This window comes from Mus musculus, chromosome 4 (genome assembly GCF_000001635.26).
Source record: "Mus musculus strain C57BL/6J chromosome 4, GRCm38.p6 C57BL/6J".
NCBI lineage: Eukaryota > Metazoa > Chordata > Mammalia > Rodentia > Muridae > Mus > Mus musculus.
The window spans coordinates 44674357-44690160 of record NC_000070.6 but is presented as its reverse complement, the minus strand read 5'-3'; the positions used below and the strand labels follow the sequence as shown (position 1 = coordinate 44690160).

The window sequence follows — 15804 nt, the reverse complement described above, 5'->3', positions numbered from 1 at the left end:
TGAAGAAGAGGGAAAGTGGGTGCAAGTTTTTCAGACCTGTCCTAGGCAGTAGACCCGAGGAGGGAGGACAATGCCAGCAGGCCCTTGGGGGGGGGTGGAATAGTATATAATTTATAGCACACAGTAGTAATAATACTATGATTAGATACAATATGTGTGCAATTTGAAATTTCCCAGTAAAAATTTCTAGTAAAAAGAAATGTGTAATTAATTGGAGTTATATTTACTTAACCCCCAATATAGAAAAAAAAAAGTATTTCAACATACAATCAGTATAAAAATTGTTAATGAGCTGTTGAACATTCTCTTTTTGGGTACTAAGATTTTAAAATGTGGTTTACAGCACAAATGGACTTATACCAGATATATACCAACGCTCACCGACCTTGTTCTCATGGATAAGCACCATACTGCTTAGGTCCCTATGAGCCAGGAATTGTCCAGCTGAGGGGGTCATTGGAGAATGTAGAGGTGGAAACAGAGGCAATATTGGAGAAGTTGGTCCTCTCTGCAGAGTAACCTTGGGCAAGCACCTGATTGGAATTTGGGGATCCCACGGGTTTTTTCCATGGTAGGGTACAAACATGATGACATTGTCCATAAAATAACCTTGGCTGTCCATGGCACTCTCAAACTCTGTCGCCTATGTGGGTAGGGCCAGGCAGATGACTTCTAATGAGAGAAACAGGCCAGGCATGAGAGCAGAGACTGCAGTGGCCAAGGCAAGGGAGATAGCACAGCCCTGTGGGCGGGCAGCTGTTACCAAGTCTCAGCTGAGTGCTGCCGGGATAGTGTGTCTGAGCCTTCCCACTCCTCAAGGGAATCTAGACCCCAGGATCTCTGTGTGGAGGTGGCTGCACGTGCATGAAAACCATCTAGACTTTTAAATGGTGGCAATTTGTTTCAAGTGTATCATTCCTATTATTGCTCTACGTGTTTCTTTGAGATAATGTTGGGTTTAAATGTAGTTTTACATTGCATTTGTTTATTTACTCATCGCGTCTCATCCTTGCAAGGGTAGAAGTGGTTGGGGAGCTGCGGATGGTGGACTTGAGTGAATGGTCCAGGGACATCAGGCATGGCTGATTCTGAGTCTAGGGCTGTGCTACTGGAGGCTCTGGTGCTGGTGACTGCAGCCATAGCTAGACTCTGGGGTCCCTAGGGTATCTTAGTCCATAGATGTAGCTGACTGAGTGTATTTCCACGTGGGCTTTCCATCTGTGGCCTGTCACATCCCTCGGGCCTGATGCTGTCCTGTGGCAAGTGTAGAAGCTAAGGCCCAGATGGGAAGGCCAGGGGAAAGGTGCTGCAGATGGAGATGAACATAGAGTCAATAGCAAAATGACACTTGGTGTCCATGTCTTAAAGGTCTCTGCAAGCCACCTCCTATGGGAAGGAGGCCAGAAGGAGACATCACCCTTCCTTCCCTATTTCAGAGCATCATGGCTGACGTGCTTTTCTGTCTATGATACCTGGCATCCTCAGATCTTCCCAGAACTTCTTTCTGGGGCTCCTGCTGGGGACTCCTCATTGCACGTTCAGTGAGAGTACCTCAAACGTGAAGGATTCTCTTGCTAATGCACCCCCACTCCAAACTTATTGGGAAGCCTGTGCTGTCCACCACAGAACTGCTTTTTTATAAGAAGGCAGAGTCTGTTGCAAGTGTCAAGAGAAAGAGGGTTCCTAGCTCTCTCCTAGCATGTGTCCACCAAGGCAAGTCTCACTGTCTCTCTATTTCAAACAGCTAGATAGAAGGTGATATCTGCATTTGTATTTGTTCTAGTAGCCACGGGGTCCTCTCTACCACCCACTCTAGAGGCACCACACTGCTGTCTTCAGAAACCAAGTCTGGAAAGAATGCTGATGTGGAGCTAAATATCACTGAAGCAGTTCTATCAGGCTGGTGGGAGACTTCCTGGGACTTAAACTCATTTGGGATGCTGTATTTGGGAGTCTTGAGGCAGGCGGGTGTCAGGGCAGACAGAGATGGTGGGTAGAGTGAGGTTTTTCTTCTTCTCTTCCAGTTCTGTGGCTCTAAATTAGTGGTTTACTGCTGGGACAAGTGGCATTCCCAGTGTGTGTGTGTGTGTGTAAGCTCTGTTTAGCACCAACTGGTTGGTGTGTGTGTGTGTTTTTGAATATTAGGGTCCAGCCTTACTGGCTCAGGTCAGACTTTTATGGAAAACCTCAAAACTTATACATACTTGCTATTTTACTCTATAACCAACAACTTTGCAGGGGATGAAGGTAGCCTGGTGAAGAATAGATCATTAACTACTTTATTTAGTTATTTTTGTTTTGTTTTGTTGGAGTTGGGCTTGCCCTGTGGTCCAGATAGCTCTCTGACTGCCTATATACCTGCCTCAACCTCCTGAGTGCTGGGGTTTGCAGGCACGTGCCAGCATGCCAGCCTTACTTTTGCTTTGCGTGTGTGTGTGTGTGTGTGTGTTTCTTGTTGTTGTTACACGTGTGTATGTCTAAGCTGGAGCTTCATGTCAAGACTCATCTTCAATCAGTATCCAACCTCACTGTTGAGGCAGGACCTCTCAGCGAGACCCAGTGCTTGCTGATGGTTGCTCTAGCTAGCCACCTTGCAGTGGGCATCCTCGGTCTGTGCCTTCTGAGGTTGGCATTACAGACAGGCTGCTCAGCATCTACATGAGTTTCTCAGATCTGAACTCTGGTTCTCATGCTTGCCTGCCAAGCGATTCAGTTGCTGAGCTATCTCCTCAGCCCTTAGCCCCCTTTCTGAGACAGTTTCAGGTAGCCCAGGCTGGCCTTGAACTTACTATGCAGTCAAAGATGACTGTGAGCTTCTGACCCTCCTACCTTGGGGTGCTGGGATCACAGCGAGCTTGGGTGGTGCCAGAGCCTGACAGTAAAGCCTTGTTTATGCATGCGCTGGGCAGGCACCATACCAGCCAGCTACATCCCCAGACCCCATCGTACCTTTTCCAAGGCACCACAATGTATATTTTTGTATATATTTATTTTTTACTTTTTTGTTTACAGTGTAGTTGTGAGAGGTGGTGGGATATGGTCATAAGAGGACCTAGTTTTTCAAAGGAGGGAGATGATGTCGGAATGGGATCCTTAAATGCTTGCAATGGAAGATTCTTTAGATTCTGAAAAATGGATTTTGAGTCTAAATAGCTTCGGTGCTTCATAAGGCCCTGATTAGCTGAGGGGACCACTTCCTTCAGATGCATCTCAGGCCTGGGAGCTAGGGGTCTGGACTAACCCTGTGCTGTGTGCCCCTGGCTAAATCACTGGACGATGCTGGGCTTCCGTCTCTTCATCAGTATTAAACCAGAGCATGCTAATATGTTACCCTGGGCCACGTTCAGCATGCGTATTCTCAGCAATATAGAACGGGCCTTATATATTTACTTTAGATATGGTCTCACTATGAACCCCAGGCTGTCCTTGAACTCGGGATCCTTCTGCCTCAGCCTCCTGAGTGCTGGGATCACAGTTGTTCCATATGCCTTAAGTGTCTAAATATTTTAAAGTTGAAGCTTCTCCTTCATCTTTATGAGGACAACAGTGAGGATCAGCTCATCTGAACATCATTACTAGCCACATATGGCTAGTTTATTAATTCAACCCTAATAATAATAATAATTCCATGGGGGGTACAATTGATTCTTACTCTCATTTTCACGATGATGGAACTGAGGTAGGGAAACTGAAGACTGGATTTGAACTCCAGAGCTCTGGTTTTGGGGTCTGTCCACTTACTCCTCTGCTGCCGTGGCCTGCTAATGGATCTTGACCTCTCATAACACTTTGCCAGTGATTTACAGGTATTTGAAAAGACGTGAAAAATACACTTTGTTTTGTCTTTAGACAAATATAATAAAAAGTGAGGGTTTTAAGCTGGACTTCAGTAGGGAATAGGATGCATATCTAACATCTATATACTTACATATCTGCTACATCATTGTAGACACATACACACACACACACACACACACACACACACACACACACATTAGATCAAGGCTGCCAAGATGGCTCAGCAGGTAGTTACTTGACACATCTTGTGACAACCTGAGTTTATCCTTTCAATCCATATGGTGGAAGAAGAAAATCAACTTCTGGAAGTTGTCCTTTGACTCCAGCACACACACACACACACACACACACACACACACACACACACACACACACACACACACTTTAATCTTGAAAAACTTTTTAAAAACCAGGTTGGGGAACAACATAATTCAAGAGGTCAAGAAAAAGAATCTTACTCCCAGGTCTTGTCTTGTATTTATATACTGTTTGCTTAATGGAAACAACTACTTTGAGAATTGTAACAAAGAAACAAATGTATACATATGCTCAATACATTTGAAGAAATGTTTAAGCTGACTCATCAGAAAAGGGCCGAAGACTTCACTCAGGTGGTCAGGGCTCTGACACTCTGTGGTTAGGCTTGTAGCATCCATGAACAAGTCCATTCCAGAGACCAGCTACCGATGTCAAGTACCCTGGGTGCCGAGCACCAAGCTGCACGTAAGGTCAGGCAGAGGCAGAGCCGACTTCCAGCGAGGTCAACAGGAGGCATCTGCTACTTCTGTCCTTCCTGTGCAGAAGCTGGGAACCCAGGGCAGCCTTGAAACAGTCATTCAGATACAACGGTTTGTCCTGTGTAAAGTGCAGGAGATGAAAACAGAGTGCACAGCTTAATCCTTGCTTGTTGGTGGAAAATGGTGTTTTGAAACAGCAGCAGGGATGTGGGTATAACTATGTATCCAATGTGAATGTAGTGTTTTTTTTTTCCTTTTCTCTTTTTTCTTCTTCTTCTGAGATAGGGTCTTGATAGTTCAGGCTGGCCTCAAACTTTCAGTCTTTTGTGCCTCAGCTTTCCAAGGGCTGGGATTACAGATATGCAGCACCACACCTCATAGATATCTTCTTTATACTTATGTGTTATCCCCACAGTCTATAGTGGATCTGGGGAAATGGCTCAGGGGGCAAAGGGTTTTCCTTGTGAGAACAGGCACCTAATTTTGAGTCCTTTAGAATCCACATTTATAAAAGCTGGGTAGAGTTCTGGGAGATGGCTCAGCCAAGTGATGATGCTCACCACCAACCTGAGTGCTTGCTTGATCTTTGGTGCCCATATGGTGAAGGAAGGGGGAAGACAGACTCCAGGTCGCTGGCAACCAGCCTACCCCAAATAACAACATCCGAGGTTGTCTCTTGGCTTCTACATGTACTCACACGATGTGCACTGGAGTATACAGGCACATGCTCATGCACAGAAAAGTGAAAAGTAGACTATAATAAACACAGAGTACTTTAATAATGAAGTAGAACTCTACCAAATGTCCTTTTAGACAGGAACAGTTTGAGCCAGGAACAGAACTTTTCTAGAGAAAGTCAATATTTTATTATATCACGCCTCACCCATTTCCAGGGACTTTTGGTTGTCATTGTTCTGTGTTCAAAGGTGTGCCATGCTAGTGGTGTCTGAGGCCCCCACTGATCCTGCTGGAAGCTCCCCATCAGGGCTCCCTCCCCATGCTCCTGGAGAGCGGCAGAGCTGCCAGGCTTCGGGGAAAGAGAAGTCATTGCAGCCTTGATCTTTAAATACAGAGAGCCTCCCTGCAAAGCTTTAATTTTTTCATGAAAAGTATTTGATTACTTAAAATAATCAAAGAACAATTTATGGTACCTCCGTGTCTGAGCTGAGGCCACAATGGAGCAGTCTTGCTCAAGGTCATAGTGAGATTCATGCTAGAACTGCAACCAAGACTCTAGAGAGGCAAACTGGGGACCCTTCTGGCTCCCAGCTATGTGGGTCCTTTCTATGATAAAGTTTGTTGGTTTTCGTTTAATAAAGTTTTACTTTTTCAAATATCCTGTCTGTTGAACGTCCTCTGGCATCTTTGGCAGTAGCTAGGACATCTCTATTCTTCGTGTTGGTGGTGTAAATGACATGGGCTCTGTGCTTTGTAGTCAGGTTGATGCATCTTCTGCTAAGACACTCCTGAAGGCTGCTCTAGCCAGGGCACCTGGAGTCTTCAGTCTCTCAGAGAGCACAGCTGGAGTGGTTTATAGTTGGGCACTGTCTACAGAGTTTGTCATATAGGACCAGGTGGATGAATTGGTCCTGAACTCTGCCTTTGGATCACCTATTGTGACTTTGCCTTTGTGACCTATTGTGACTCTGCCTTTGTGACCTATTGTGACTCTGCCTTTGTGACCTATTGTGACTTTGCCTCACATTTCTTTACTGGCTTCTGTGTCTTTGGCCAACTTTTTGGTGTTTTTTTTCTCCCTGTTGTCATCGTTGGACAACATGGTGAAACTCTGGAAATAGCATCAAGCACTGCAGCTAAGCTCCTCCTCATGAGATGGATCTGAGCTGGCTTCTTGGTGAAAAAGCCAAGTGCTTTTCTCTGGGCAGCACTTCAACCCTTCCGTGACACGCATGCTCTCCCTTGCTGATTCCCCTGGTGGGTGCATTCATCTTATTTGTGGAGTCCTTAGGGCCAAGAAACCAACACAGGAGCACTGCCAGAGGACAGACAGGTTGCCTGGTTCAGTTCTTCTGTCCCACGGGTGGAGGTCGAGCTCTAGAGAGGGGAAGGATCTCCGACAGGGCTGCAGATACACCTGCTAGGCCAACCTGGACCAGTATCCCATCATCTTCTTTCTTCAGAAAAGGAAGTGCTCAGCCAGGTGTGGTGGTGCACACCTGAAATCCCAGCACCTAGTAGGAGAGGTAGGAGAATCAGGAAGGAGTTCAAGGACAGCCTTTGGTACATAGGGAGCTTGAGGCTAGATGAGCTAGATGAGATTCTATCTCAGAAAACTAAACCAAAGTGCGCACGTGCGCGCGCACACACACATGCTCATGCACACGCACACAATGATCAGAGAGGTTCTGAGGGTCCAGGAATGGTGGGTGCAAGCCACCCAAAGACAGCCATGGGAAAAATCCCTTCAGAACTCCTAATTCCCAGCCTGGGCTCATAATCTCCCAATTCTGCTCTTCTCCTGTGTCTCTGCTTACCTAGCCAAGGTCTCTTTCTTTTCTCTCTCTGTCTCTCTCTGTCTCTCTGTCTCTGTATCTGTCTCTGTCTCTGTCTCTGTCTGTCTCTGTCTCTGTCTCTGTCTCTGTCTCTGTCTCTGTCTCTCTCTCTCGGTAGGGATGATGCTATACGAGGCTAGCACTTGTTATGCAGCTGGGGATAACTCTGAACTTCTGATTTTCTTACCTCCTTCTCCCATGTGCTGGGACTATGGGTGTGCAGCACCACATTCAGGTTATTCCTTGCTGGGGATGGAACCCAGGGCTTCCCTCATGCCAGGCAAGCCCTCTCTCAAGGGAATGACACACCAGCCTCAGGGTCTCTTTCCTTCTCAATGGTAAATAGTCATTTGTTTTTTTTCCCCCCAACTGCCTACAGGATCATTCGGACAAAAGTACAGCAGCCCCCCAATCAGCCGGTCCCAGCTTCCAGTCACAGCATAGGTAAGAACTTTTTAAAAAAATTTGAAAATCTAATGGGCTCCAAATATTCTAAAGAACTTTTAATCATTCTTATGGACAGATAATTCTGCATAAAACACTTCACACGCGTCCTAATACTCCTTCTTTGTCATTCTCCAAGGGCTGAACCTGGCAAATGAATTTTATAAATACTGCTAAAAGGTTTTGAATTTTACTGATTATTATGATAAATAGCTTTCACCATGAGACAGAAAATTGAAATCTAAGCCAAAAAAAAAATCCACTAATGGGGGTCTATAGAATGTCAGATAATTAAAGTAATAAATCAAGAAAGGGATACTTATTCATAACATTTTCTGCACCATTAGTCAGTAAGTAGTTTTGAATGTGTTTTTTTCTTCTTCTATAACCAGCCTTCTGCGATGCTTTGTGTGCTTGCAGTCTTGAGTGAAGATGTAGCAAAACTTCTCAAACTTTTTTCTCTCCCTTGCTCTCACTTCGCTCTCTCGTACTCTGCCAACTGTTGAGGGCTGCCTGAGGGGTTTCCGAGGTCCACAAGGGAAGTCTGAGTGGCCATGACTCACTAGGGTAGAGTCATAATTCACCACATTCAAAAGTCTAAACTTTCCTCCTGGTTCCTCTTCAAAGAGGAGTTGAAAATGACGTTTATAGTCAGGGCACGTTCTTGATGTCATTTCTCCACTTGGGACAAGGGAATGCTTGCGGGTTCCTGGGGGCAGAGGGGGAGTAGTTACTCTATTGTAAGAAAGTCGGTAACTGTTGAGTAAAGCTTCTGCAAGTTTCACACCCCGAGAATTCTGCAGAACTGCACCCCAGGTTGTGGAGTATCCCTGTACATTTATCACTGCCAGTTAAACCTGTGTGTATGTGCAGTGTGTGTGTGTGTGTACAATGTGTGTGTGTACAATGTGTGTGTGCTTACTTGAGGAAGCCAGAAGAGGGCACTGGATCCCTTGGAGCAGGAGTTACAGGCAATTATGAGCAATCTGATATGGATGCTGGGAACTGAACTCACGTCCTCTGAAAGAACAGCAACTAACCAATGGGGCTTCTCACTGGCACCACTGCCATCCTTTCTTTCAATAAAAACCTGGCGATGAGAAAACTGTCAGAGGTCTGGCTTCAACTCACCCAGTCAATGAACCTCTCAGCTCTGAGCACCAGTTTCCTTGTTGTTGTATGAAGGGTCACAAAGGTGTTTTCTGGGGTTTCTGGTCCTCTAAGGATGGCTCTTTGATTGAAGGTAAGACAGAAGTCCTCCCTGCCCAGAAACCATTCCCATTCAGCACTGCCGTTTGAAAGACTTCACTATGCACCCGTGATGTGGAGCCTGGCGTAACATCAATGCCAGACAGAAATTCCTGTTCTCAAGGGCTTCCAGTCCCATGGGGGGAGTGTGGGAAGGGAATTTGGGAAAACAAAACAAAACAAAACAAAAGAGCAAAACCACGAAACAAAACACCACTACCACCACCAACAAAGCAAAACAAACAAACAAACAAACAAAACCAAAACAAATACAAACAAAAAACCCCAACCAAAGCCCCCAAAACAGGTCTGCTTGTGTAGCAGAAGGGGAGCACCCTCTTCTTGGGGTGGAAGGACGGACTGAAGAGGGTTTCCTGGGTGGGGTGAGGGGTGTTTGTACCTGACATTTCATTTGGCTTTAACTGTTCCAGGGTGAATAGCCTAAAAACAAACAAACAACTGTCTTTCAGTAGTATCAGGAATAATTCTACAGTAACTCAGCAGAGTGGTATGTTTTGCCCCAGAAATATCTATTAAAACCTAATCTCACATGTATATAGCCTCACATAATGTCTGGATTTATTGAGCACTGAGGGCTCCAGACCACAGAGGTTCAGTGACTAGTTTAAAGTCGTAGGTGAAGCCAGAACTGGGACCTGGGTCCTCTGTGCCCTGTGTAATTACAAAATAACTAAGCAACTGCCATTGGCTCTGCCAGTGACACGGCCAAGCCTGGCTTCCACGGACTGTTGTTTGAAGTCCCAAATGATCTTTTTACTTTTATTTTTTTACTTTTTGTTCTTTGCACCTCGGTACAGAAGAGGTTGTGGGATTTGCATAAATCTATTTTGAGGAGCTTTTTCTGGTGAAGAGAAAGAGAAGTTAGCAATCTCTGCTTTGGTGTCTCTTTAAAAGGCTCTAAAACCAAGCTCAAATGTGAGCAGAAAGGCACTGTGCCCTCTAGATCTTCAGAGGCAGGTGCTACCTCTGCTCCAAGAAACGTGACTTATCACCCCCAGCCACATCCTGCTTTGCAAAGTGAAGACTCCACCTGCCTCCAGCTGGCTGCCCATGGAGAGGTGTGAGGATGGTCTGCTGGTTTTCACCAATGGAGGAAGAACCCCTCCCTCTCACCAGTGGAAATCCAGCCCCGTAGTTAGAGAGGACCCTTATGGGTCTCCTGGACTCTAGACGAGGAGTCATTGGGAAACTTACTGAAGTCCCCTCTCCTCCTGACCCTGAGGGACTTAGAGACCTGGCCCCGGCCACAATAAGTCACCACCTCTGTTTCCACTTCTTGGAAGGGAAACATTAGAACTGAGGCTAAGCTTGGTGCTGCTTAGCTGGGTCACCTGGAACCAATTCACCCTGTGGAACTAACTCTTCTCATTTGGCAAATAGAAATAACCAGTAGAGCCTGGGCTACTCCAGGGATCAAGTGGAAAGCGTGGTAGCAGTGGAGATACATTATCGTTCTCCAGTGTTCACCAGTGAAGAGCATTCTTCTTATTGCACTTTACTTAGCGTGTGTGTGTGTGTGTGTGTGTGTGTGTGTGAATACATGCATGGATGGAATGTCAGCAGAGATGAACATGACTCCAGAATGCATCTAGGTGTCTTTCCAGCACTGGAGGTGGCACCACCCACTCTACCCCCGCCCTCTTGTCTCCTGCACTCTTGGACTGGCTGGGATCTTAGTAAATTCCCTTTTTATTCTGTGCTTGTATTCCCTTTCTGCTGGGTCGGGGTGGGTATCCTTGAGCTGGCACTTGCCCTTCTGCAGCAGTTGTACCCAGCCCAGTATATCTAGTGAGCACCTCTGTGACAGGCCGGCACCCCTCTCCTTCTACAGTGTCTACAGGCTCCGTGACGCAGGTGTCATCGGTGAGCACCGACTCCGCGGGCTCCTCATACTCCATCAGTGGCATCCTGGGCATCACGTCCCCCAGTGCCGACACCAACAAACGCAAGAGGGATGAAGGTAAGAGATGGCTGCGCATCCCCACCCGGAATGCACCTAGCAGGGTCTGTGTGGAACCCTCGCAGAAGGGGGAAACAAAAGTGCAGTACGACATGCTTAGCTGCAGAGGACCGGGCTTCCCAGGGTCCTAGCCTTTCCTGAGACAGGGAAGATGGACAGGGGCCTGTATGGGAGGACTCCTTCCTGGCTGGTCTCCTCCCATCTTTACTCCTTGGGTGAGAAAAGCCATTGCTGCCCGTGCTTTGCAGCCACTTTAAGAGGATCCTGAGGACAGACATGGTGCCCCAGAGCTGCAGTGTGTAGAAGGTCTGAGCTTAGCACTAGCATCTCCTTTGTGGGTTTCGGAGGCAGGAGAGGGGTTGGGTGGGGCAGCTGTTGCTTTGTCCTGCAGTAAGGGACACATGTTGAGAAGAAAGGGCAGGGACTGGAAACACTCCTCTGGAGAAAGTGGAGCAATGACGTTGGAGGATGGAGGGAAATAAATAACCGTCTCATTTTTGCCCTTGGACTTGAGAGGAAGGAGCCCTGGGGCCTCCTGGGGATTACAAAGAGACAACTTTTTTCTGTGCTGCCTGTGAAATTGAATCTAGCCACGTCTGTGTAGGGCACGTGCTACAGTAACCTGGTCTCCTTCTGCTGCATGGGCCATTGGCACTGGCTGACATTAGCTAGTTTGAGAGGAGAAATGACCGCCTGGAACTCTCAGTCTGAAAATGTGTGTGTGTGTGTGTAAGAGTGTCTTTGTGTCTGTGAGGGTGTCTGTGTGTGAGTGTGTGTGTGTGTGTGTGTGTGTGTGTGTGTAAGAGTGTCTTTGTGTCTGTGAGGGTGTCTGTGTGTGAGTGTGTGTGTGTGTGTGTGTGTGTGTAAGAGTGTCTTTGTGTCTGTGAGGGTGTCTGTGTGTGAGTGTGTGTCTGTGTGTCTGTGTGTGAGCTCTGGTCTAGGACTGGAGAGTAGAGTTACAGAATTTTGATTCAATTTTCTATTTGCTGGCACAACTCTTCCTTAGCATCATGTAAGGGATGTATGTCCTCATGAATACATGCCTAACTGTTTAAGATCTGTAGCTAGAAAATTTAGTCAGCTCAGTGGTGGATTGGCCTGGGGTCTGTGTGTGCCAGGCGTTGGAGATGGGCCTGTGGCTTCAGTGTGCAGTGGTAGGCCAAGCTGGCATGATTCATGGCTCTTAAGAGTGTGCCTTGCCTCCTTCCCTGGCTCCCATGCCTTGGAACAGATGTCAGAAGTCTTTAGCTCAGTGGGTTGCTGTGCCGGCTTGCTGTGGGAGGCAGTTGTCCTGCCATCTCTGTTGGTTTATGGAGTTGATGGTGTCATCTTTTCTCTCCATGTCACCTGGACGATAAGCAGTTGTGCCAAGCTGGTGTCTGGCTGTGTTTGATCACAGTGAAAAGCTGGCTTAGAAGATGCCCCCTTGCAATTGAAAAACTCAGGCAGAGATTTTCTTTTTAGAGAAAGGAAAAAAAAACTAGTTTAATGTGTATTAACAGACAGATTCTGAGCAGGGAGGGCCCCCCAGGCCCTCCCTCTAGCCCCACTAGAGAGTTATACTGATTTGAGACAGTTTGCCTGTCTCAAAAACAAAACAAGAACATTCAGGATGAGACATAGGACTGGATGCTCACAGTCCTAGTACTGAATCTCTTGGTAGAGCCTTGAACCCCAGGAAGATTTGGGGTGAAGTTTCAGTCTGTGGCATGGAAGGAGTTGATAGTGCTGGAAACTACAGGGTTGGGGAGATTGGGGGCATCTGTGCAGCTGTCTGAGGCCCCCTCAAAGCTGTCCTGCTTCAACAAGAACAGAGCAGGTCTAACAGAGAAGCAGCTCTTGTCAGGGAGATGTCAGGATGGGGGGGTGGGGTGGGGCATTGCACAGGGCACCTCATCCTTTCTCACTCTCCTGTATTCACATGATCCCCTACGTTGGCCCAAAAGAGAGATGAATGGGGCAGAGTCAGCACCCTCACTTTACCAGGGAAGGTAACCAAGGTTCCAGGGTGCTCTGTGACATTGACAGACACATAGCTTGCGTAGATGGGGAAGGAAAGGAACTAAAGAACCCTGTGACCTCATCCCCTGGCATCATCTGAATGCTTGTCACCTGCCTGATCCTCCAGAGAGGAGGAGTAGGGATGAAGCAGCCTGCGCCTGGGCAGAGCCCTCGGTGGGTATGAAAAGGAGTGGCAGGCACCAGAACACGGCTAGTAGGTTGGATGCTGTTGAGGGTGTGGTGAGACCTTGAGGTCAGGGATTTGAGCTCAGTAACCAGGGCAACACAGAGGGAAATGGCTGAGCATGGTGGGGACCAGCTGGACTAGACATCATACTGTGGCTATGGAAAGGCACTGTTCTCTAGGATGGTCAGCAGGAAGAGTCTCATCAGGAAAAGGATGTTCAAGGGTCAGGAGGAAGACCGCTCGAGCATCTCATGCCACATCTTCAGGCCGTAACTGAGGCTTCCCAGTGGGGTTCCTCACTCAGCTCCCTGGTGCACCGTCATTTCCAGCTTGGAGCGGGGTTTTGCCCTGTGGGCATTTCCTGACCAGACCTCAGGGTTGGGGAAGCAACGATACATGCATGCACACAACCTCATGTGGAGGGCTGGCTAGAGGGTCAAGAGAAACAGCCCTGAGTCCCTTCAAAGGGTGGTGTGTGGGAGGTGAGACTTTCTTTAGGGGTGGGATGAGCAAAGCAGGAAGGGGGTCTCTTTTGATCCAAGGTGTCTAGGAGGGCTCTTCTCAGGAGGTGCATCAGAGGGCTCAGGAGAGAGAACACGCCAGTCAAAGGTAACAGAGAGTGTGCCCAGTCTGGGACCTAGTGAACATATGCAGAGAGGGGCCAGCCTCACGACTTGGACAGGGAGAGAGGTGGAAAACATGTTGGCGGTGGCTCAACACTGACTGTAGCCCCTGGCATTTTAGTCTGGAAATAGAATAGCTTTAGAGAGTCAAGAACTACTCTGCTGAATATTTAGGGGTGTTGATGTGGGTATGGGAATCACTAGCCTACAAGCTCTGCCCAGAAGCTGATCAAAAGCCACAGGTGGGCTTAACTACTTTCTGGAGACCAAACGATAACCAGAAGGACAGAAGTGTCTGTGTCCTTCTCTCTTAGCACTGGATGGTGGGGCTGAGTTCAAGGTCAGCTTGGCTGTACAGCAAGACTGTCTCAAAAAACTAAAATTGGAGCTGAGGGTGGTAACACACTTGAAGATCAGGAGTTTAAGGTCAGCCTCAGATTACATGGTAAGTTAGAGGCCAGCTTGGGCTATGGGAACCTAGTCTCAAAAGATAAACAAAAAGAAACCTTAAAAAAAAAAATCACCTCCTCCCAAACCAATCCTGAGTAAAAAGGAGAAGAAAGAAACAGAGCTAGAGATTAAGGAGAAAGCTTGGTCGGTAAAGTACTCGCCAGATAAACATGAGAACCAGGCTTTGGATCCCCTGCACCCTAAAGAGCTGCAAGGCGCAGTGTGAGCCTAGAGTCCTGCTCTGGAGAGACAGAGACAGAGGATCTTTGGCTCTCACTGGTTACACTAAACATATAACAGCCTAGCCATACTGCTACTATCCAGGTTCAGTGAAAACCCTGTCTCAAAAAAACAAAAACAAAACAAAACAGCAGCAACGACAAAACCCCCAAACAACCAAACCAAACCAAAAAAACAAAAACAAAAACAAAAACAAAAACAAAAAACCAAACCAAATAAAGCAAACAAATAAAAAAACAAAAAACAAAAAACCCACAAATGTGGAGTGCAACAGAGGAAGGTACCCAAGGCCAGTCTCTGGCCTCCACATGCTGTGTGTGTGCATGTACATAGGCACACATCCATGAGCTCGGACACACACACACACACACACACACACACACACACTTACACAGAAACAAGTGAAATTAATCTTAACAACGTATTTTCTTAGTCTAAACATTATCAGTTCAACATTTAATGGAGTCTTAAGATGGGACATGCTGCCAGTCATTGAAATGCGGTGTGCATTTCACATGGTGCAGTACGCCTCAGCTTGGATGCCAAAACCTCTGAAGCCTCGAGTCGAATGTTATCAAGACTCTTGGAACAAGGAAGTTTGGATAGAGGGAAGGTTATTTTGTATTTTTTTTGCTATTTATTTTAAATTATTAATTGTTACTACCGCTGTTTATGTGTGCTGTGTGTGTCAGGGCATGTGGATGACACGTGGGGTTGAAAGGACAACTCTGTGCACGTGGTCTTACCCTTCCCCCTTTATGTGGGTTCTTGGTGACTCACGTCATCCAGCTTGGACCACAATCACTTTCATCCTCCGAGTTGCCTTACCAGCCTGGTTTCGATTTTTTAAAACTTTTAAGTGAATTGAGATGAAATCTGAAAATGTGGACAAATGTGGTTGGCGGAGCACGCCTACAATCTCAGCACTGTGGGGAAGGATGCAGGAGGATTGCTGTGAGTCTGAGGGCAGCCTGCACTGTGGAGTTCAAGGCCAGCCTAAGATACACCGTAAATCTGTTTCAAAACAAGAAGAAAACCTTTATTTCTAGTTGCACTAGCCATATCTTCAGTGCTTATTCATCCTAGTAGGTTAATGGCTACTGTATTGAACAACACTAAACATATAACAGATGCTCAATAACTGCTTCCCGGCAGAATGGGTCGCTCGTGTTCCTTTAGAGACCTCCTGATTAACAAGGAGAGCAAATGGCGTCTCTGGTCTCTGCAGTCACGGAACCTCTGTCTGGCAGGTTGGGGCCACCACAGAAAGCCCTGACTGAGTAAAGAGTCTTAGGTTTAGAACAAACAACTTAGCCCAAACTTAGATGAACAACACTATTCTGTGGCTGAGACAGCATCAGTTCCTCATAGACTCTGAAGGCAGAGCAGGGTAGCTAAAGAGAACTATAGAGAGCCGATGATAGCTGGACCAAAGATAGGATGAGCATCTTGGAATGTAGTGAGCTCCCCACCACCAGAGGTATGAGCAGGACTGTATAAAAGGACAGAAGACTCAGAGAAGGTCACTTTCAGGTCACTGTAACTTTTGGGGGCTGTGACAGCTAAGGCAGCTGGTGCTTCT

General features: G+C 46.9%; 1 protein-coding gene and 1 long non-coding RNA gene across 3 annotated transcripts in view; one reads left to right on the top strand and one right to left on the bottom strand.

Annotated features, from left to right (window-relative positions):
• The window catches only part of Pax5 (paired box 5), a 185947-nt gene that overhangs the window by 20534 nt on the left and 149609 nt on the right, over positions 1–15804 (top strand). Inside the window, exons 4-5 of the mRNA NM_008782.3 lie at positions 7428–7492; positions 10593–10721. Of these exons, the coding sequence (NP_032808.1) occupies positions 7428–7492; positions 10593–10721 (194 nt within the window). The remainder of the gene's footprint in view (positions 1–7427; positions 7493–10592; positions 10722–15804) is intronic.
• Positions 4257–8950, bottom strand: Gm12462. Of its 2 annotated transcripts, none has more exons than XR_003955387.1 (3): positions 8624–8950; positions 7834–8201; positions 4257–6727 (listed from the first exon to the last, which is right to left on the bottom strand). It is a non-coding gene; the product is annotated as a predicted gene 12462 (long non-coding RNA). The 2 variants fall into 2 exon arrangements; XR_003955388.1 differs by lacking the exon at positions 8624–8950 and adding an exon at positions 8415–8439.